We start from the raw sequence: 23097 nt of genomic DNA, 5'->3' as shown, positions 1-23097 counted from the left end.
CCACCCGTCACTCATACATTTTATCATGCACAGCTTGAAAATTACCAATATGACCTGTTAGATATAATGTCCAGCAGACTCCTGAATTTCGTGGAGTCCTCCAGGACTCCAGTGAGAGTAGACTATCTAGCCTTCTATTCTAGTGATATTGGCAGGGCCATGAAGATGCATTTTGCATAAACTTGGCCTGGTCCTTACTGTGTGGTGAAGTAAATCACTGCATTGCACACTGGGGGACATATCCATGATAACACAAATCGTTTTGTCAAACTTGCTACTTGGATTTTGGCAATTTCTACAGATTGGACAGACCAATCGTTTGCAAATAGTTGTATTTCGAGTCTTCTGCGACCCCGATGCGCATCCCCGCCATCGTCTAGTTGGATCGCAGATCATATGGTTTTGCAGAGAGATCTCAACTGATCATGTAAGATGTGATACACTTCTATGCATCTTATCCTATGATCTTAATGATCAATCGTACACCATTTGACCACATCTTATGAAGAATTTCAAGGGAAATCGTACAACTGATCTTACCAACTTTCAATCTCACGGTGTATGGGGACCTTTAGAAGCTGATTGGTAGGTACTTTCTCTCCAAGGCTTTGTACACCTATCCCTAAATCACACCTTGATCACTAGCGTTTGGATTTTTATGTAACTACATTTTATTTTAATTTCCTGACTATGTTGTAAGCTACCTACTAATCTACTATATATCTTAAGGTGCGTACACACGGTACGATTAAAATGGACAATATGAACGATATCGATCACATAGTTATCGTTCATATCGTGCATTTTTCGGTGCCCAATGTCCTGCGATGTGCGGGCACATATGACCGATATCAACCAATCGCCCGTGCATGCAGGCCAGCCTGGTCGATATCGACCAGGTTACTATAGGGACCTGCGATCGTTGATCGAGGATCGCTATAGTCGTTGGTGAGTTGGTGGTGTGCTGGATGATCGATCTCGATTGTCCAGCACACCCCGGAGATCGAACAACGATATCATTATCGTTGTCGATCGTCCCATCTATACGCACCACAAGGCTTCTTAGAAAATGTTTTACATTATCAATATATATTTAGCTGCAAATTTTTACCAGATATGGATACTTTTATATCCACATACTGCGCAACATGATACTACATACAAATCACAGCTCTATTAATCACAAAAAGGCAAATAATCTTATCAATAAAAGGTGCTTGTTACAGTACACACTATATTTATTTAACTCTAATAATTTTCTTTACATCATACTTGTTTTTCAAGCTGTGTATGGAAAGACCTAGCCATATGCTCAATACTTTCTATAAGCTACAATTACATAAATGTAATTTGGAAGCTAAAACAAATGTACACTACTCTACACTAAAAATTATATTGAGGGATCAGCAACATAAAAGCTAAGAAAATGTAATGCATTATTATTTAACTAAACATATACAAAATTGAATTTAAAAAAAATAAAAGTACAACTCCGTATTTTTATGCAGATGAGTCTCAGTAAAAGTATGAATGTATTTGTATTGCATTATCTCTTTCATGGTATCATTCAACTGATGTGTAATATGTTAATAACACAAAAAATATAGTTAAATTGGAAATGTTAGGTGTTATTCATTAAAATATCAAGGATCATCTATGAACTGCAACACAAATACTCTTGTGATGTTACAAATCTACTTTTTGGTTTTACAGGAAAGTACATGGTTAAATGCACCAAGATGGCAGCATCTGTACAAAAAAAAAAAAAAAATGTAGATGCATTTAGTCCGTGGAATCATTTGGTCTGGCCCTCTGAGATTTTTTTCTGCTAGCCTCATCTGGCTAGCAGGGTGCCTAGAATGGCTCCCTGCAGCTAGAATCTATGAAGCAGTGCCGCCTGAAGCATTCTTAGGACGCTTCAGACGGTCACCGCTGCCCTTACAGCTCCCCGGAGCATCCTCAGGATGCTCTGGGCATTGCTGTAAACACCGGCGATTGTGGCCCCGCTCTGGGTGACGCCACGCGGAGGGGCGTGGCCTGCACCGGACCCACAAATAATGTTTTATATATCAAAATGGCCCTCAGCAGAAAAGAGGTTCCCCACACCTGATTTAGACCAATGCAAAAGTGAAACATTTAATAAACCGTGTCCTGATGGACAGTACCCTCACTCGTGTGAATAATTCAAGCCACATCTTAAGCTGGAGAAACTATAAAACTTTAAATGAATAAAGTGGGTTCTCCTAAAATAGTTATTTTGGTACTCACTGTTAAATCCATTTCTCTTACTTCATCTGGGGAACACTGGTTACCATGGGGTGTAGATGGCACTGTTAAAGCAGCAGACACAAGTGCAAAGTAAACTTGTTTATAGGCTGCCACCTCCCCCCTCTACATCCCGTAGTTTCGACTTTAATAAGCCCATAGGACACAGGTTCTTAAACTCGGTCCTCAGGACCCCACACAGTGCATGTTTTCCATGTCTCCACACTGAATCAAGTGAAATAATTAGCTCCACCTGTGGACCTTTTAAAATGTGTCATTGAGTAATGATTACACCTGTGCATCTGCTGGGTGACCTGCAAAACGTGAACTGTGTGGGGTCCTGAGGACCAAGTTTGAGAACCACTGCCATAGGAGATAGATAACACATCTAACATGAACAACATTAGTACTGTTTTTTTTTTAAATTCCTATACATGTAACAAGAACACTCTAACGCAGAGGTTCCCAAACACAGTCCTCAAGGCTGCCCAACAGTTCATGTTTTAGAGATATCCATGGTTGAGCACAGGTGGCTTAATTAGTACCTCAGTCAATTTAATTTAACCACCTGTGCTCAACCATGGATATCTCAAACCTGAACTGTCGGGGAGCCTTGAGGACTGCATTTAGGAACCTCTGCTTTAACGAGATAGTGAAAACAGAGTCTAACGCATAAAGAGAGGGAATACAGTGTCCCCATATGGATTAAGAGAAATGGATTTAACAGTGAGTACTATTTTCTTTGTCACCCTATCTGAGGGACACTAGATATCATGGGGGCTTTCCAAAGATGCCCCTATAGGAGGATACACCCATCTATGGCTGTACGCAGTATTGCAGATTTTGAATATGCCGCACTCCAAATTAGGTGGATGGGTGTATATGTCCTAAGGGTGCTGCCTAAGGATAGGTAGAGGGTCTATTCTGCCCACTTTAGAAAACAATATAATTTGAATATCCTTGTTGGCGCAAACCTATGCAATGTGTATATTTAAATCAATGTTAGAAAAGTAGTAAAAAGGTAAAATTATTGGTCTTTTATTCTAAAATTTATAAAATACTGTATGTGAAAAGGTACTGTAAAATGAGTAATGTTTCAATCAAATAAATTACAAAAATATATTTGTTAATCACAATTATAATTTATATACATACAGAATGTTGTAATGTTAAAACAATGTAAAAGCAAAAATAGAAAAAGAAACATACAAAGATACAGGTGTCAAAAACCAAAACATCTGGCTTATTGGTGCTTATAAAGTCTATTTCTCTTTGTAGTCCAGAGTTAAGAGTATCAATTAAGTTCCTTTTAGTATCCTTTTTCCAACTCACTCTTTGTACTGTAGCAAACTGCAAGGCTGTTCAGCTTCCAGATAAACCCAGTCTTGTTACATATGTAACTAGTGACTGTTCAAAGGATTACAGCCAGTTCCTTCGGTATACGTTTAGGAAGCTGGTGGACGGAATGCCGACTGCCGGCTTCCAGACAGTTTAATCCCGACGAGGGACGAATGACAGGTGTCTAAATCTAGACGCCTGTAATTTTACTGATGCCGGGAGACCGGCATCCCGATCGAGTGGATGCCGGGCGCCGCAGCGGACAGCCGTAAGGGGGGGGGGGGGGGAGGATTAGGCTTAGGGCTCCCGGGGGGGACTTGGGGTTAGGCAGCCCCCCGGGAGGTTAAGGTTAGGCTAGGGGGAGGGAGGGTTAGGCACCGTCAGGGGGAGGTTAGGGTTAGGCACCCCCCGGGGAACTTAAGTTTAGGCGGCGGGGAAGGGGGGGTTAGGTTTAGGCACCCTAAAGGAGGGTTAGGGGGAAAAATAGGTTAGTTTATGCTTACCTGGGGACGATCGGGATTTCCTCCTCTGTCGGCCAGCCGCTGTCGGGATTTGAACCGCCGGCCAGGAGTCCAGCGGTAATTCATACCAATTCCAGTTCCTTCTGACTAAAAAGCATATAGTTTTCGGTACCTTCTCTAGGTTGGATGTCTGTGGGAAAATGTGTGGTCTCACCAGTTAGCCGGGCTGATGTTCTGCTTGCCGCTGATTGTAATCCAGACTTGCCGCTGATTGAGCAAAGACCAAAGTAGACTTTATAAGCACCAATAAGCCAGATGTTCTGGTTTTTGATACTTGTATCTTTGTACGTTTCTTTTTCTATTTTCGCTTTTACATTGTTGTAACATTACAACATTCTGTATGTATATAATTTTGACTAACGGATATATTTTGTAATTTATTGAAACATTACTCATTTTACAGTACTGTACCTTTTCACATATTTTATACATTTTAGAAGACAAGTTATTTTACCTTTTTTTACTACTTTTCTACCATAGATTTAAATATACACATTGCATAGGTTTGCACCAACAAGGATTTTAAAATTATATGGCTGTACGCAAAACTTTGAGTATTAGATTTGTGAACTTTGTGAAAGTATGGACTGAAGAACAGGTGGCCACCTTACATAATTGCTCCACAGAGGCACAGTGTGGCGTCAGTTGGTAGCCATAAGGATGACTGGAACTCCCTCAGCTTTTGGCTTTTTCAGCATGCGAGGGAGCAGCAGAAGCGGTGAAAACAGATACATTAAGCAGAAATTCCAGGAGACAGTCACTGCATTCACCAAGATTGCATTTGGATCCCTTGTACGCATACCATAGAGTGGAAACTTGTGGTTTCATCAAGAGGCCATCAAGTCCACGTTTGGCCCCATTGGTCCACGAGTTGGTCAAAGATTTTCTGATGAAGGGACCATTCGCTAGGATGAACCTCGTACCGATGTAGAAAATCCACTTCCTAGTTGTCTACGCCTGGGATGAACTCTGCCAATATCACTGGCATGTGCCTTTCTGCCCATCTAAAAATTGTGACCATTTCCACCATCGTCATGTAGTTGCGAGTTCAGCCTTGGTGGTTGATATAAGCCAAGGCCGTGGGATTGTCTGACTGGAGTTTGAGCGGCCTTTCTCAAATGTGAGACTGTACCCTTTACTCCAAGATGTTTATTGGAAGTCTTGCCTCTGCCTGAATGCAAACCCCTTGGAGACGAAGACCCCATGTCATTATGCCCTAACCCTGCAGACTGATATCTGTGGTCACTATGGTTCCCTGCTAGGTTGACAGAGGTCGATCCTGTTCTAAATTGCATCTGCTGACCCAACCACAGCATGGATTGGTGATTTGTATGTACAACTGAAACAATTGAGATGCCAAGTTGGGATTCGTTCGAGAAAAACGGACAAGAAGTTGCAGCTGAAAAGTCTGTGAATGGAAGCATGTGTATGGAATTGCTTCACAGCAATATATCATCCTGCCCTGCAATTTCAGAGCAGAACTGACACTCTTGGCAGAGTGCAGGGCAAAGAACCTGCCCCTGGATGGCCAAGATCTTGTCCTCCTACAGTAATACCATGTGACATCTGGTGACCCAGGAAGATCATCTGCTGTGACGGGATGAGGTTGGGTTTCTGGATATTGATCACCCATGCCGTTCCATAGTTTCTGTGTTCAGCTGCAGATGAGACAAGAGCAAAGTTTATGAGGTTACCCTGATGAGGAGATCATCCAGATATAGGATGATAGTCACTCATGACATGATAGCCATGACATTTTTGAATACCTTCAGAGCTGTGGCCAAATCAAAGGGCAGAGCTCTAAACTGTTAATGATCCTTGCCCACAGCAATTCTGAGAGGCAGTAATGACCCTTCATGATTATATCCATGGCAGCAAGAAACTCGTTCTTTTCCCTGGAATTGATGACAGTCAGTATGGACTCCATCTTGAACTTGGCAACCTTCAGATGTTAATGGAGTGTTTTGCAGTTCAAGATGAGACAAAAGAAGAAGTCCAGTTTCAGGATGAAGAACAGGTGGGAGCAAAAGTCCTACACCATCTCATCTTTTGGAAAAGAAACAACCACCCTGAACGTAGTAGGGAATATATTGACCCTTGAAGGGGAGAAGTCTGGTCTCACCCCATGGAAGTGACTTGGTGGAAAAAAAAAGCTTCAATGGAGGGCCAAAGAGGTCTAGGATATACCCTTGTTCTACCCACTGATCCAAGAAAGTAGCCACCCTCTGGTCACGAGAGCAGATAGGCCCCCCCCACCACAAAATACTTATAGCCCCAGGTAAAATGGTGCCCTCTTCTTGGGCACAAAAAAAAAAAATAAGGCACTATGGGATGAAGGGGGATGCAGCCTACAAACAAGTTTAGTTTGCACTTGTGCCTGCTCCTTTAGCAACGCCCCCTGCCCCCCATGGTATCCAGTGAAAGAGGTAGTATTTTGACTGTTTTCATTCAGAACTTTTCCAGATCATCCACCAGTCAACAAAACTAGGTACAGATAAATTTCATGGAGGTGTTCTAAGGTGTGCACCTTGAAAAGTACTTGGAGGACAAGTAGAAGCTGGACATACAGTTTTACAGTCCACAGATGTTGCAGTTCATAAATGACCCTTATATAGGCAGATGATAATTCTGGTAATCCAGTTAGAGTATACTGTCCTTATAAAAATGAGAGGTATAACCGGTACTGGAATAGTGGTGCAGGGGTATGAGTCTATTGTGCAAGAACAGCAATATTCCCTATGAATGACAATGTTATTGTTTAGAAAGTCCACCATTTATACTTTTTTGTTCCCTATGGTACTATTAGGAATTTTCAGTTGTTGCTTAGGTTTATCTCCAAATTGCTGTAGTATTTATTTTGCTATCCACAAACTCAATATTTATTCCGCTATTTGAAGGCATATTTTTAGCTTTATTCTTAGACTTTGGGACTGATTTTAGTTGGGAGCAAAGCCAAAAAAGCAAGTAACTTTGAGCCTAATTCAGGGGTGCACTAATAGCTGATGTTTGCGGATCTGAGCTGATGACTGTTGACTGCCGCAGTGAGAGCTCGGATGCAGTGTAATTTACAATCAAGAAGCGTTTGTGGGAGGTTACCGGGCAAACGCAGGCATGCTGAGATGTATAGGGATAAAACCAGGGATACACCTGCAGTAATGAAGGAAAACTAACAATGTTCTGCATAAGGCATATGTGCAAAATTAAACTCATATCTTAAGAGAAAAAAAAATACATTAGAGAATCTGAATAATATGTGGATAATAAAGCTAGAGGGCTCGTGACACCAGCTCATCTCCACTCCAAGTATCCCAGAGCTTACATTCTGCATTTGCCTGCACATAGCAGAATTTCTGGCACATTAACACTGATAGGTTCTGTAGACGCTGCTAGTGAATTCATGGAGTAAATAAAAAATGATGTGCCAGAAATTGGTTGTTTGTATTATTTGCTTTGTGAAGGTGAATAGTGTGTGTAGGCACTGAGATACCAGAAGCGGAGTCATCCATAAGCGACTGTGTGTTACTTTCATAATGCTAGACCACCTTGCAGGGTTATAGTAAAAAAAAAAAAAAGGCTCAATGCATTGCTAGAAGTAGCTTATGTTCCCAACTCTTAAGAAACAGGGATCAATTTATAAAGCTGAGATAAACCCTCTCTAGGACGTTTTTTCTGAAGGCTTATCTCAACATTTCTCAATTTAAGGGTCCCAGTCAGCGAGGGACAAGCAAATCTGGAAATTCTTTGTTAGATCCCCTCTGAGTCAGATCTATGAATTTGCATGGCCACTTAGGAGCAGTGTGTTCACAAAAAGCCTCGGCATGGTAAATTGCTATGGCAGGACATGTGTATCGCTGTAATAAGCATTAATACAGAATGTTAATTACAGCAAAGGAATGATAAATAGACACCTTAGGCACAGTGGTTATTATGTTATACTGTCAGTGTATATTTTGCTGAAGAGCATATCTGGCCTAAAATTGTTCTTAAAGGTACTTTGTAAAAAGAAACAAGGAAAAACAGGCTGGAAATCCCAAGGTGTCTGCAGTATATCATATGTTGATCATGCAAAAGTCAGAAAAAAAGTATCACCTTCAGGTCCATTAGAAAGTTATATTGCTTGTGGTCTGAGTGAGCATAAAGATGGTGGACTGCTCAACAGAAAGGCACGGTTGTTTAGTCTGAGTTCCCCAGAAGGTGGCAGCAGGTGCCCACGTGCAATGTGTAAGCAAGGTAGCAGTTATTAATGCAAAGCAGGTGAAAGACAGGAAAAGAAAGAAGCAGGAGAAAGAACACAAGGGATATATTTCATTAAACACTAAAGCACTACTAATGCATATTAGTGCAATGCAAAGAAATACAAGCTCAATCACAGTTGTGGATAGATGTATCCGTATTGTCTGTCAGTCAAGTCTAATAAATGTCATGTTTTTATACCCCAACATTTAAAGTGAGCATACTGGGTATTTTACACAAAAGTGCATATTGTATACTGCATAACTGTATTCTGGTAATCATTTTAATGTTTAATTATTTATTTTTGTTGCTTACACAGAAACAGGTCTATAATATCACATAATAAGTGTATGCATACAGTTTTATATATATATATATATATATATTGAGCTTTTCTTTCTTTGTACAGGGCGTTAGTAGTAAATCACACATGTTGTATATATTAATAGACCATAGAGGCAAGAATAAAAAAATAGTATCTACTATCAAAATACTAGATAAATACCTAATGCATGTATGGGAAGAATGACTGTTATTTTACATACTGCAAGGGCAAGTGATTTATTAATAATTCTGTTACCAAAAAAACCTACATGTAATGTTTGATCTCTAGGAAATTTAGTAAAGTTCAACACAAAACTCTTGTTACCTTTCCAGAATACTGAAATGTGCATAGTGCCCCATGTAATTATAACAAGTATAGTAATTAAGAGCTACTGTACATAATATATGTACTAAATGCATTCAGCTGTCAAATGTAGTAAAAGCTCAGGTAAAATATATATTACAGTAACTGAACTGGAAATGAGCAGGGAAGGCTATAACATAGTCCAATTCTATGATGTAATTATGGTGTTGTGCTATACGTTCTCCCTCCGTATATTCCCCACATACTGTTTCACTGCACACAACTAGCCTGAAGTACAGTGGTAATATGAGGTGAAGAGAATGGAATACCTGGATCCTTTCTGTATCTGTAGGCCATAGCTGCCTGCATATAATCTTCTTTAGGACATCTGGGAGGAGACTGACTGTAATGAGCAGTACAATGCCCAGCCATGCCGGGCCACTGGACAGCATTTGCATAAACACATAATACATCCTCTGATAATTGAGAAAAGGCCTAGAGAGGAAGAAAATGACCAATAAACCAAACATTAAAACACAAAACAGGACTAGTAATGTTACTATTACTATATATTCTATCATCATATATTTTATTTTACAATTTTTGTAGATAAAATTAGCTGTACAATTAGATGCATTGATGCGTTTTAATTGCATCTTTGGAAATATCTTGGAATTAAAGATACCTTACTATTTAATGTAAAAACTATAACTATATCAATAAAATATGTTTCACATAGTATGCGACATTTCCTACAAAATAAGAAATACTATGGGTTTTTTTGCCTATTTTGGCTGTAAAACAATAATACAATAGAGGCCTTCTATATTGCCCCAGCTTCACCTTTATGTGCCCCGCACCTGGCACAGAGTATGCCCGGCCCCCGCTCATAGCAGTGTTGCAGATGTTACACTGCAGAAAAGACGATGACCCAAACAGACAGGACGCAGACAGCAGGGTTACAGTTTTGGGAGGGTAGGTTCAGTGCTGCTAGGGTGGTGTTAGTAAATGTGGGGGGCACCAACCATTATCTTGCTTCCAGGAGCCTGGTATGAGCTTATGCCCCTTGGTCCCATACCTGTATTTTGTATATATTTTGGGAAATGTAAATAATAATTCGTTTTTAAGAACAATACTTACCAGACAATCCCTCCCCAAAGCAGAGAAAAGACTATGTAGAACAAGAGCGATCCCCAGATTACAAAGTGGTTTATCCACGTCCAATATTGTGTATCCAGTGCAAGCTAAAAATAACACAATTTATATGGCAGTCACAAAATGGAATAAACAGTTGTGGTTTTATTTTATATGAATAATGGGTTGGAAAGCCCTGAAAAAAACTTGTATAGTTTTGAATATAATGTGTTTGATAAATATTACATAACTGAATAATAAGTTTTTATGTAAGAACTCACATATGAATCAACCATCACTTAATATAAGAGGGCTAATCTCTTTTTTAAAGGATATAATTAAAACAAATAAGCCGACTACTGTTCAATGTGAAAAAAATATTAAAATCCGGAACTAAAATATTTAATTTTAACATACGGTATTTCAAATTAGTTGACTCTTCAAAAGAATTCGCTACACAATACAATAATTTAATGGTATTAACAACATCTCCCAAGTCAGCTTGTGAAACATTAACTATATTAAAAGTCTTATTTCCAATTTTAAGCACTGGACTATGCATATTTCCATCGTTTGCAATTTCAGAAAGAAATTTGGTTCCATCTTTACCTTGAGGGTGACTGTAAATACAAGGACAGTGAATACCAGTGTTCCAAAGGTCCAGTTTCCCAACATCTAACAAAATGCATCATAGGTAAAAATGATAAGTTATTAAGTCATTGCACTGTACATTTGTTAGCATTACTGTACACAAAACCAGACATGTAAAATGGCTCCATCTAGACCTGACTTAACTCACCACACCACACACATTCATCACACAGTTTTAAATTTCATGACTACCTTTTGTGTCTCTTTATTGAGGCTATTTATTTTCTAGATTTTACACAAAAGATGGCACACATTAAGTGACACCCAAAGGCAGGGCCGGCCAAGATGTCGATCCCGATCTACCGGTAGCTCGCCCCCGTCGGTAGATCGCAACCAACTTGCTGCAGCAACTGGGAACGGTGGTCTCTGAAGCGATCAGAGACTAAAGAAGCATCCGATCGCTTCAGAGAACCAGCGTTCCCAGTGATGCAGAGCATGGGTGACGTCATCCGCGATATGAGGAGCCTGTGCGCCTGCTGGATCTAGTTAGATCCAGGCAGCGTCTATGGGAGTGAAAGAGGGAGCGCTGACGGCATGGAGCGGTGAAAAGTGTGAAGAGAGGTAGGTACTGCACAGGGGAGTGGGGCCTGTTATACACTGGATGGGGACACAGCATAAGTGGCTCTAATACAGGGGGCATTGCATAATCGGCACAACTACAAGGGCACTGCATAAGGGGCACAACTGCTGGGGGCATTGCATAAGGGGCACTACTGTAGGCATTGTGTATAAGGGGCACTACTGTGTGTCGTAACGTGAATAAGGGACACTGTGGTGTAATGTGAATAAGATTGTGCTGCTGTGTGGTGTAATTTGAATTGGGGATACTATCTATCTGTGATTTCGGTAAGACCCCACGTCCCTTGCTGTGAGATTACACCCCTTTTTCACTTACCATGCCCTCTTTTTCAGGTTCGATAGTTCACTAAAGGTTTTTAGTTTTAAAGGTAGATCACTGAGCCCAAAAGTCTGGCAACCCTTGCCCAAAGGCATGGTCAACAAGACAAAAAAAAAATTGTATCTTTATAAGTAAAAGATAAATGTAACAAACACACGGTGAAAAAAATAATAATTTTGGGCATTCATTAATAAAGCTATAGATATTCTATGGGCAGTGTACAATGTCAATGTCTCTTTTCCATAGGACTGTTTATATGGAGATGCCAAGGGCAATGTACAATGTCAATGTCTCTTTTCCAAGGGATTGTTTATATAAGTGTCCGGTACCGAGCAATAACCAACACCACAACACAATCAGCTTTCAAGAGAAACTAATGCTTATTGATTGGTTTTGGAGTACTTAAATAGGCAATTAAAACACACACAATGGATTGAAAGTGTTGATGCATGTTTCCAATTCACTGCACAAATTCAAAATAAAGTCCTATACGAGCATTCAAAGTAAATGCTGTATTTCCTTTATGCCTGAAAACAGCCAGGTCTTATAGTAATATATAGTATATTGCCTTTAACGGTCAAATGATCTGCGTTTCTAAGCAGCTCTTACTCAACGTAAATATGCAAATAATTAAGCAAGGAGGCTTCACTCATATGCAATTTTAGGAATCTGGGAGCAAAAGGTGACTAATGATTATATTCTACAGAAGGATAGACCCTTTCATATATTACCCCTACCATCCATCCCAAAACAACAGCACATGTTTTTTCAGCATTTATTTTTAATTTAAATTAAAAGTAAAAGGCACCCTAAATATTGGGAGTAATGGGCCAATATAAGTAGGAGTTATGTCTTGAAAAATAAATAAATTTCTGTTATACGAGGGGAAGAGAATGTAGTAAACAAATCTAATTTATATATATATGTGTGTATATATATATATATATATATATATATATATATATATTTATATTATACATATATATAGACCAGTTACACAATCAGACTAGGCCTAATATCTAGCTCTAGTAAGCTTTTGAATAATGGGTCTGTCCATATTAATATTTTGATCAAATGATTATATATGATGATATCTCATCATTGTTTCATTGCATTGTTGAAATAACCCATGCTCCAGGATGGTGTCCTTGTTGATAAATTTAGTAAAAGATGTATGTGTAAACAAGGTAAGAATACTTGTGGAAATTAAATGCAAGACAACATTAGACATTAGTCCATTAAGCCAATAAAATGGCCTTCACATGGTCTATTGGGATATTAGGAGAGAACAGTGGAGAAAGAGTTCATTATAGCAGGGCTCAGACAAAATGGATGTTCAAATTACTCTAACAAAAAACTACAAAAATTGTAAAAAAAAAAAACACAATTCTAGGACCGTTGAATGCTAACCTACAGTTGCACTATTTGGCAATGTTGGGAAAGAATGATGGTTTATTATTAAATATTACAGTCTACATGGATTTCCCCATTAAAATAAAAATGGCTTATTAGTAGGAATGCATCACATCCAGGATTCAGTTTGCTACTTTGTTTTTGTTTTTTTTCATCCACACAAATCCAAAATCTTCTAAGCAGCAACAGCTCCTACCCTTTTAAGAGGGGCTGCCGCTGCTGGCCTGGCCGTACGGGTCCCCATGCCTGGCACAGCACATGTGCATAACACCGGCTGCATTGGCTGCAACCCAATAGGTGCCGTGTAGGGCTGCCCGAAAGGCAGAGCAGGGGCTTCCACTGGAAGCCACTCTCTGCTAATCGCAACCCCGACTGGCAGTCCCATGGGGAAAAACACCTGCCCCTGGGGAGGCCTGTCCTGTGTGTGACTGGCAGGTAGCACTTCCAGTGGTAAGCCACTGCCAGTCACAGTATAGCCAGTGCAGTCATAGACTGCAACTGGCTCATTGAAGTGGCAGATTTTATTCGGGGGCCTGCAGACTTGCAGCCCCTAGGTAAAATCCGCTACTGCTGCTAAGAAGTGAACACAATTTATATGTAGTTGGTGAGGTATCTGAATAGAATTTTCACAAATCAGACAATTATCTGGCTGGCACGTGCATTAAATGTGGGATGCCCCTATCTAGATATATCATACAAGGTATAACAAGAACATTTAAACAGAGGATGCAAGTGTATATGCTCAGGATTGCACTCCTAGATAAAAAGACATATGCCAATTCTTTATGCCATATACAATATGACAAGCCCATAAAAGACACCATTTCACAATGATGGTCTTCACAAGGTTTTCTAACTATATATGCATAGAAAGGTAATAAGCGTATGGGTAGGTTTGCACAGCATAACACAGTGGCTGGTTCTTACCATATATGTGTTCGTTGTCAAGATCTGATGAAAGCAACAGTAGCACAAGCAAAAGAAACAGAAACATAAAAATGCACAGCACAAAAAAAAAACAATAAAATAAACCAATACATGTAACAATTAGGAGGTCCAGGTATCAATGCAAAACTTGAACTTGTAACATTATTGACTTGATTTCTATTAGTATTTTCTGTTTTTCTTAACACTTTTTTCCACGTTTGTTAGTTTTTTTGCATTGATACATAACCTTGCTAATTTGGAAACTGCTTAAAAATGACTAATAATGGAAAAAAAACTACATGCATTTGCCAGGAATGATTTCCAATTAGATCACTATATCTTGGAAAGGTTTTTCAACAATTTGCAAGAAAATATTCTTGTAATATTTGCAAAATGAAATGTTAAATGCCTTCTTTGGGGGTGAATTCAAATGTTTTTTTGGCAGTGATGGGGCCCGATGGAGCAATTCAATTATTTTGCGGATTACGCGCGACTGCATTAACTTATTGTACTTGTATTGCCCAAATGCACCCGTTTTAGCCGCCTAAAGCATCTAAAGCTGTGCAAAGTCCTGGTTAGCGTGCCCAAACAGCGCTTTTCGTGGATTTCTGCTCGCCACCTCAGGAGGCCAAACAACAATTGAATCTCCCCTTTGTGGTTTAGCTAAAACATCAGCAAGGACTAAATGGTTTCAAAACTGAAAATAAATAGTTTACAGATAACTGGAAAAAAAAAAGTTAAATAAAGTACATCTTGCAGAAGAGAGCATTATAGTTGTACAATAGTGTATTCTAAAGGATTCCTACTGCTTACAGATAGTATTGCAATGGATGGGGTACCAAGACATGCTGGGTCAATTACGCTCAAACCCTGTATGTTGGCCTACTTGTGTAAGTGATGGAATGAGACCCAAAACCTGTGTAATAATCAAATTCGCTTTACTCAATGTGGTCAAGGTTGATACCGGAGTAGTAGATGCCTCCAACGTGTTTCAGTCCTGGTATGGACCTTCCTCTGGGAGAGTGGTGCATTTTTGGGGTATACATTAAGCTGTTGCTCATATGTGCATATTATCCTTCCATTTATTTATCTATTTACTTTGAGTAGACATTGATTTGATACTTGGTACTGATTTCTGTCTTGGTACCCCTTTCTTTGATCTTTGTGTATATAGAGGAGGACATACCTCTACGATTTGCAGCTTACCCGACCACTACCTTAGTGTGCAAGTGACAATTTACAATAGTATTGCAATGGGCTACAATCAATTTCCGGTGTGATGATTTCTAGAGCGCTTACCTGCCCATTGCTAGTCACAGTGGCAGTGTCAAAGAGGAAATAAGCCCCAAAGAAAAATACAACTGCATCGAATAGTCCCAGGAAGGTCCAGTAAATAAACAGACGCCATCGCAGTAAAGCATTCTTGGCAATATCCCTGTGCAAAGGGGAGAAGAGAACAGCTCTATCATGTTAAAAATCTCAGTTTTAATAAAAGCAAATTATGAGTTAACAGTTTAACTACTCACTGATACATGCGCGCTATTTATTTAAAGCCTCCACAGCACACATTGTGTAATAAAACTATTATCTGTATTCGATTACCATGATTAATAGTGATTCTACAAACTAGGACTCAATTTAACCATGAGAACCAGCCCAAATTAGATACCTTTACTATTTAGTTGTTAAAATACACCTCGGCCCTGGTAAAAAAAAAAAAGCACAAAAGGAATTTGGGAGGTTTGGATTGTTCATGTGATTTTAAGAATTATGTCATCATGCCCAATTAAGGTTGAATGCAATTATTACAGCCATATTTAATTAAAACCACTTTCTTTAAAATGAATGTTCAGTTAAATTAACAGGTTTGCTTTATTTATTAAAAACTATAAATCACTAGTTTTCTGGGCTTGTCAATAAGTCATTATATTTAATCACAGATGTTGTTGTGTTCTACAGTATGTTTGTATACTATACCTGTAGAGTGATGGATCTCTTTTCAGCACATCCATACTGACATGCTGCTCAATGAGACTGTACAATAGGATAGGCAGTGAAGTGAAGCTAATATTGTACAATGTTAGGTATGCAGTGTCATATAAAGGCTGTAAAACATCAAAGGGGACACAATTACACGTCTGCATTTGTTGTATGAATGTACAAATAAGTAAAGTATGATAGTGTGATTTTGTACCAAGACGAATATATTGTTTTTGAATGCTGTATGTAGTATATGACAAACACTAAAATATAATAATAATAATGTATTTAAAAGTGTGCAAAAGAGGTCTGCACTAGCATTTGATGCTACTGACCTGTTGCGAAAATCCACAGAAGAACTGGTATAAAAACTGAGGGAAAATAAAGCAGACATTCTGGAACACAAAGACAACGGATTACAGTGAGAAGACCTTGCTACAGGTTGTACTCTACAGTATGGAATTTGTGAAAAACTGCCCTCACCTTATAAAAAAAGTATTGGACAAGCTCTGCTATTCTAACATAATAAAAATGACCATGAACAAGGAGCATCTTCTTTAAATGTTTAAATTTAGGAATTGCATAGTCGCTGTTCCTGGCTGCCTGTCTTCCTTCCTTCCCAATGATTCCTGAAATACAAAAATCAGGTACCCTGTATTACTCTTTCTACAGCTGGCAATTGTAGCTGGTGCTTTCTGAGCTCATTACTTTCATTTTACTTTATCATAACAGTGAGAAATGTTTTTTTTTTATTAGTGTTGAGGTCATTAAAGGTTTGTACTAGTGTTGAGGTCATTGATGGTTTGTACTAGTGTTGAGGTCATTAATGGATTGTACTAGTGTTGAGGTCATGAATAGTTTATACTAGTGTTGAGGTCATTAATAGTTTGTACTAGCGTTGAGATCATTAATGAACTGTCCATGCATCCACAGTAAAAATATAAAAGTAAGTAAAAGAAAAACATTTTTACATTTACAGTATTTCACCTACTTTGCTTAGAAAAACAAAAAATCATTACAACTGGACATTCAATTACCTAGCACCCGAGTTAAATTATCCATCACTATCCTGTCAAGTTAAGCCCTGCACACAGCTACTCAAAGGGCATATCAGAACTCTGGAATCCTCCACTATTGTTCCCTTTGAATGTTAGAATTTTTCAGGCAGGACTCTTTGGAAGGTCTAACTCCTGCTTCGTAAGATCAGGCACTCCTCTCCCCCATGTGGTGGCCCTACAGCAGGTCCTAAAAGCCATCCCACTTGAAGTTCACCCCTAACAATAACCCTGAATCCAACTCAAATTTCCGTCTATTTTTCCAACAGTAAATTATCACTAGTAGCTAGTGAGAAGTTGCTAATTGCTTCACACAGCCTACAGGTAAGTGGATAGACCAACCAATATATTGTATTGGATCTATTTATCTTCCCTAATTGAGGAACTTCAGTAACCAAGACAGCCTGAGATGCCTAGCCCACATCATCAGACAAAGCAGAGGGCATGTTTCAGAGCCGGACGCAATTTGCGCTCGATCGTTCAGAAAAAGGGGCCAGATATTTAATTAGAGCGCTCGCTCTTTGCGGTCTGTTGACGCCTCTATGTCTGAACGAGCGAACAAAACATGCGCTCGCTATTTTTTAAAAAACGCCCCCTGGCCGCTCGCATCCTACGTCATCTCCACCATTTATTAGATTAATCGAGTACATTGAAAGGCGTATGAACTGCTCGCAATGCTTGTGGTAGCATTTTCCAACCGCAAACATGCGAGCAGTTCAGGCTAAAAGACAACCAAGTGACGTGGCCGATGACGCTGCTTTGTTAATTATGCACACCCTTAAAACGCCCGTTTTGACCGTTTGGCACGCCTGCGTTCGGATCTCCACTCCCCGTTTTCAAGCACCTTCCCCTGTTACCACCCACAAACGCCTCATTCTCTCACTCAAAATAGCAGGCATTCGCTATTTTGCGAGCACACAATTTCGAACCGCAATGACTGGTTCGCGCATGCGTATTACAACCCATACGCATGCGCAGTTGTGCGAACATCGCTCGAGGTGAATGAGCGTCCGCTTACGAGCGGCTCTGAATCAGGCCCACAGTTCCTGCTCACCATCTTGTCCAGGATGACAAAGAGCTTGATTTAACACTACCCAGAGTCCATGTCCACATTAATGTGGACATCCAAATACAAGCCCTTGGCCTAAAGTGTGGCTATATTATCTCTGCATATGGATCAAGTGAATCATCTCTTATTGGACCATCCTTCTATTATCTAAGGATTGCTGCAAGACCCACAGATGAATCTTCTGTCTACCTATATTGATGGCTTGTATGAGAAAATAAAATAGAGCATTCTTGGTCTGTTTCTCTGCATTTTCCAGTAACATACTATACAAAAAAATGCTACTAATTATAGACTTGAGATCTGCATGTTAATGGCTATTATCCATTAGCTGTTCATGTCTATTACTATAGCCAATACCCACTGCTAACTATTTCAGCATACTCTTCCTTTGAACTTAGTTACATTATTTGTTGCAGAGCTAAATGAACATGCAACACATTGCAAGATATCACCTGAATGCAGGAAAATGAGGAGGATAAAGATAATAGTGCCTGAAGTTTCAAAGTGATTCCAAAGGAAAGAGGCCTTCATTCAGAGGCGGCCATACGGTCTACGACCGCCTCGATGTTTGTCAAGTGCGAATGCGTGAGACCCGCTACGACCGACAGTGCCGGTCGTAGCGGGTCTCTTTCCAAAGGGGGCGAGCTGTCGATGTTGATTGACAGCTCGCCCTGTTTGGAAGGCGGGCCGGGGGGTGGCAGCCCAAACGGAGGCGTTCCCATGGGAACGCCTACCGTTTGGGGGAGGCCCCACTGACATCACCAGTGATGTCAGTGGAGAGCTTCCGGCTCTGACAGAGCCAGAAGCTCTCCGGGGCTTACGACAAGTGAGACCCTACCCTAGGGTCTCGTCGTAAGCCCCGATGGTCGCGATGGTCTCTGACCATCGCGACCATCACCCTAGCGGTCGTTAGAGTTGTGGGTGTAAACTCACAGCCTAACGACCGAAACAGAGGCGGGCGGTCAGGATGCAAGCGGCCGCCCAGTTTCTGAGCGACCGCTTGCATCCTCCGACCGCCTCTGAATGAGGCCCAGAGTCCCTTGCACTTGAATCAGATCTCAAGATATGTTTTTCTCAGTCATCTCCTACTGGACTGGAAGACTATATCCTTCTAGATTGTGCACGGGAACTGAGGGCCCGATTCAGACCCGCTCGCTAGGATGCAATTCGCACGCAGCCAGCCGATATTTGCAAGCTGCGCATGCGTACGCATTGCAGTGCGCGAACTAGTGCAAGCGATCGGGAAGCATTCGCTCGCTGCGCACAGACAGCTCGGCTGAATGAGTGATAGGAGAAGCTGTTTGTGGGTGGTGACGGGCTGTCCGCTAGAAACGGAGGAGTGGAGGGGCGAACACAGACGTGTCTGAGCGTCTTGATGCCGTTTCAGAAGCATGCATAATTAAGGGGCAGCATCATAGTACACGTCACTTGGCTGAATTTTACACTGAAGTGCTCGCAGTAGGCTATGGTCAACCACAAGTGCTGCGTATGCATCTGATGGTTGCATACACTTCCTGGAGGTGACGTGCGCAAGTGGGCGTCTTAAGACAAGCTAGTGGGCGTCTGCGTACACAGAGCGGCTGCACGCCAAGGCATAGTGGGTGTGCTAATGCCTTGCTGTGTGTTCGCCTGCCTTGCTGAATTTGCATACGCATCTAGCGAGCGGGTCTGAATCAGGCCCTGAGATCACTACCGCAAGACCTGAAGCAGAAAAGTGATGCTTTTCTCAGGCTGCATATCTTAACGCCGAGAAGAAATAATATGGAGTAGTCCAGACCCCATATTTGAGGACACTCACCTCCAGATTTTGTAAAGGCACACATCCACTAGACAACAGGCAAAAGACTGCATGATTATGACATTGTAGTCGTTTGTCTGTCTGTGATGTGCCTACACTTAACGAGCAGTCGTTCAGTGCAGGCACAATCAATCATCTGCAAACATGCTGAACCTGATGATATCATCAGGTTGTACAGCATGTTTGCACAATGATAGATGTCTAAACAACCAGCGGGAGCGCGCATCACTGGTCGTTTAAGATATTTTTTAAAACGATCTGCAAACCATTTATGAACGATATCCTTATCGGTCAAAAAAATCGTCTACTGGATGTGTGCCTTAAGATGTAAATTACATTGGATAAATGCTGAGAATTGAAACTGATCACCTCTATTCTAGGAGATCACAATACACATTATTATTGCGGACAGTATTGTGCTTACTGAGTTGGCATCAACGCAAAAAACATGTGGAAACCCCAAGCCCTTGAATGCCAAGATGTGAAATATATTTCATTTGGTTATTGGCTGTATTTTGCACACACACCCAAACATGGAGAGTTAATTATTCGAAGAGTGGTTATTCTTATTTTGTGATGAAAAAAAATATATTCAGTCGTAAAGACATGTAATAGGGGGAGAGTTGGGTGAAGCAGTGCAATATTGGTGAACTTGGCTGCAGAGTTAAAACCGCAATAATTTAAAAACCAACCTGTAAAAAATACTGGATCAGTGAAATATGGCCTGATTAAGAGGTGCACGCAGACATGATAGCGACAGAAGATACAAATACAATTTAGCAGTCTTTAATAAACTGCTTATTAATACTATACATGTACTATACATGTTATTAGTTTTTACTGATCGCATTTTCTTTTGTGCTGTCCTCCACTTCTCGATACAAGCCTTATAAGCATCTCTGTTGGCTAGGAATCTGATCAACAGTACACTAGTACGTCAAGGTGAACCCCATCAGATGGGTCCCTAACACTGCTAATACCAACACATTATTTAAATCTATCAGCACAGGTCCTGCATAGCTGGCTACAGATTAGAGGGCACTATTTAAGTCCTTGATAAATTGCTATAATTTGTTAGTATTAGCAGTGTAAGGGGACCCATCTGATAAGGTTCACCTAAGTGTGGTAGATGAGCATTTGGAAAAATATACTTTAAGAACCTAATTTATACTCCATATTAATTGTAGAGATGATCATAATTGTTCTGACTATCAGTATTCTTAATGCTTAGAGTGTGCACCACCTTTTTTCTTTTCCTGCACTGACCATACTCATGTACGATAACCGGTATTCAGGGGTTCGGGATATTTTGTCAACAGTATCCATGTCGGCATGGTCATAATGTTGGCAGTGATCATGTCGACACTGATTAAATGTCCATATGGTCATGATGTTGACAAAATCCTAAGGTAAGTATAACCCTAATGACCATGTCAACAGTTTCACTATATGGACATTTCATATGTTGACATTCTGTACATGTCGACATTTTCCAGGTGTTGACATTTATGATGTCAACATTTTAAGTAACATTCTGGTGTTGATATAGTGACCACCGACAATATGACTGCATACTGGTATCTCTCATATATTAATTGGTACTCTGATTTTTATTTTTGCTCATATGCCATATATATTATATGTGCCTAATTCACCAAGGTTGTTGCTTCCATTGGGATAACTTAAAAGATATTAGATACTTTTGCTGGTGCTTCTAATCATTTACAAATGTACTATACCTCGGGCCCACATTTGCCCACTGTGTCATCAATGTCAAATGTAACTAACTCTGCCCAGAAATATATGTACGAATTTTTGGTGCATATACACAATTTAAAATTGTGTATTTTGCATATGATGCCCTCAGTCTTTATCAATGTCCAAAATGCTTTCTCTAGGTTTGTGTGCAATGTGAGGCCCCTGATGATTAAACAAGAAATACCTCAACAAAAAGAAGTTGTAGTTTCCTGCACAATATGGGGTCAATCCAATTAGGTGCGAATTGCAAGTAGCAAGTTTGTTTCTCAAACTCGCAATCTTCGCATCGATGCGCGCTCCTGAGAATTCTCCAATCCAATTAAAAATAACTTCACACTACTCACAGCGTAGGGGTGTGAATTGACAGCCAAATGAGATTTGAGAGAAATGCATGAAAAAGTGGGGAGACCATCCTGGACTCCACAAAATGGATACTTTCGTTAGCAGGAGCGCATAGAAGGCTGATTGTGGGCATTAGGAAAGTACTGTAGGTTTTTAAATGGTGTCAAATGGCTGATGTGTTTTTTTTTTTTAAATGCAAGAAAATTATAAAAAACAAACTTTTATTGTTTAACCTGAAACGAATTAAACGAAAAGTGCAAAAAAAAAAGTAGGAAAAAAGGTGAGTTTGGGGTACTTTCAGGGCACCTTATTATTGAAAAATAATAAAAAAAAATATATATAAAAAAATATATTTTTCAATTAAAACAATATTGTAATTAAATTTGGGGTGTCTAAACTAACGAAAAAGTTTATTTGGGGGTATTTTGAGGACCATTTTTTTACCTTACCCCAAAAAATGACATATAATTATTGGACTAATTAAGCTACCTGGAAACTTTCAATTGCCTAATTAGTCATTAGGGGGGGTGTCCAAGGGGTTCAGCACAGTGTCCCGCCATTTTAACGTTAAAATTAAAATTTTCCTTTCCATCTATCACCCTCAGGGAGGTGCGAATGGAAAAATGTGAATTCAGTCTGACTGATTCAGTGCGAGTTGCTAATTGTATTGCAAAATGTATTCGCTATGCGAATTCCAAGAGAAAATAGCAACTTGCACCTAATTGGATTGACCCCTAAGATGTACTACTGGACATCACACTTTACACAGAAGCTTTGCCCCTCCCAATACGATCTCATGGTTAGATTGTAATTAAAACCAACTTCCTTGATATTCCTTTTTCTCAAACATCGGCAGACTCCCCAATTCACATAGCCCACCACAATTGTACCTCTCTTCAACTCTCACATTCGCCTACAAAATATGAGACTAATGCTTGAATAGATTTATCCTCTTCTCCACTAACTCAAGTTGAAATCTGCTTTACTGCATGTGTCATTAAAGAAGATACCGCGCCTATTTCTCTTTCATGCAGCAAACATTCTCCTTGCTAACTCATGGTCCTTATAGTACTATTTTAGATTAGGA

General features: G+C 40.0%; 1 protein-coding gene across 7 annotated transcripts in view; it reads right to left on the bottom strand.

Moving 5' to 3' along the window:
* Positions 1-23097, bottom strand: part of ATP11A (ATPase phospholipid transporting 11A) — a 246323-nt gene that overhangs the window by 25321 nt on the left and 197905 nt on the right. For 5 of the 7 annotated variants that reach the window (XR_015872874.1, XM_088458516.1, XM_088458480.1 and 2 more), the window contains exons 22-29: positions 16472-16617; positions 16324-16383; positions 15986-16113; positions 15308-15443; positions 14009-14032; positions 10729-10794; positions 10126-10229; positions 9315-9480 (exon numbers count right to left, since the gene is read on the bottom strand). Coding sequence is in view for 6 of the 7 variants with exons in the window: in XM_088458516.1 (XP_088314642.1) it covers positions 9315-9480; positions 10126-10229; positions 10729-10794; positions 14009-14032; positions 15308-15443; positions 15986-16113; positions 16324-16383; positions 16472-16617 (830 nt within the window). In the remaining variant the exon portion in view is untranslated. Of the gene's footprint in view, positions 1-8213; positions 8303-9314; positions 9481-10125; positions 10230-10728; positions 10795-14008; positions 14033-15307; positions 15444-15985; positions 16114-16323; positions 16384-16471; positions 16618-23097 lie in introns of all 7 variants that reach the window. The other 2 variants (XM_088458525.1, XM_088458495.1) reach the window with 2 other exon arrangements.

Source organism: Taudactylus pleione, unplaced genomic scaffold (genome assembly GCF_031769625.1).
Source record: "Taudactylus pleione unplaced genomic scaffold, aTauple2 ptg000041l, whole genome shotgun sequence".
NCBI classification, from domain to species: Eukaryota; Metazoa; Chordata; class Amphibia; order Anura; family Myobatrachidae; genus Taudactylus; species Taudactylus pleione.
Note: the sequence above shows the minus strand (reverse complement) of the source record. Positions and strands in the feature narration are given on the sequence as shown.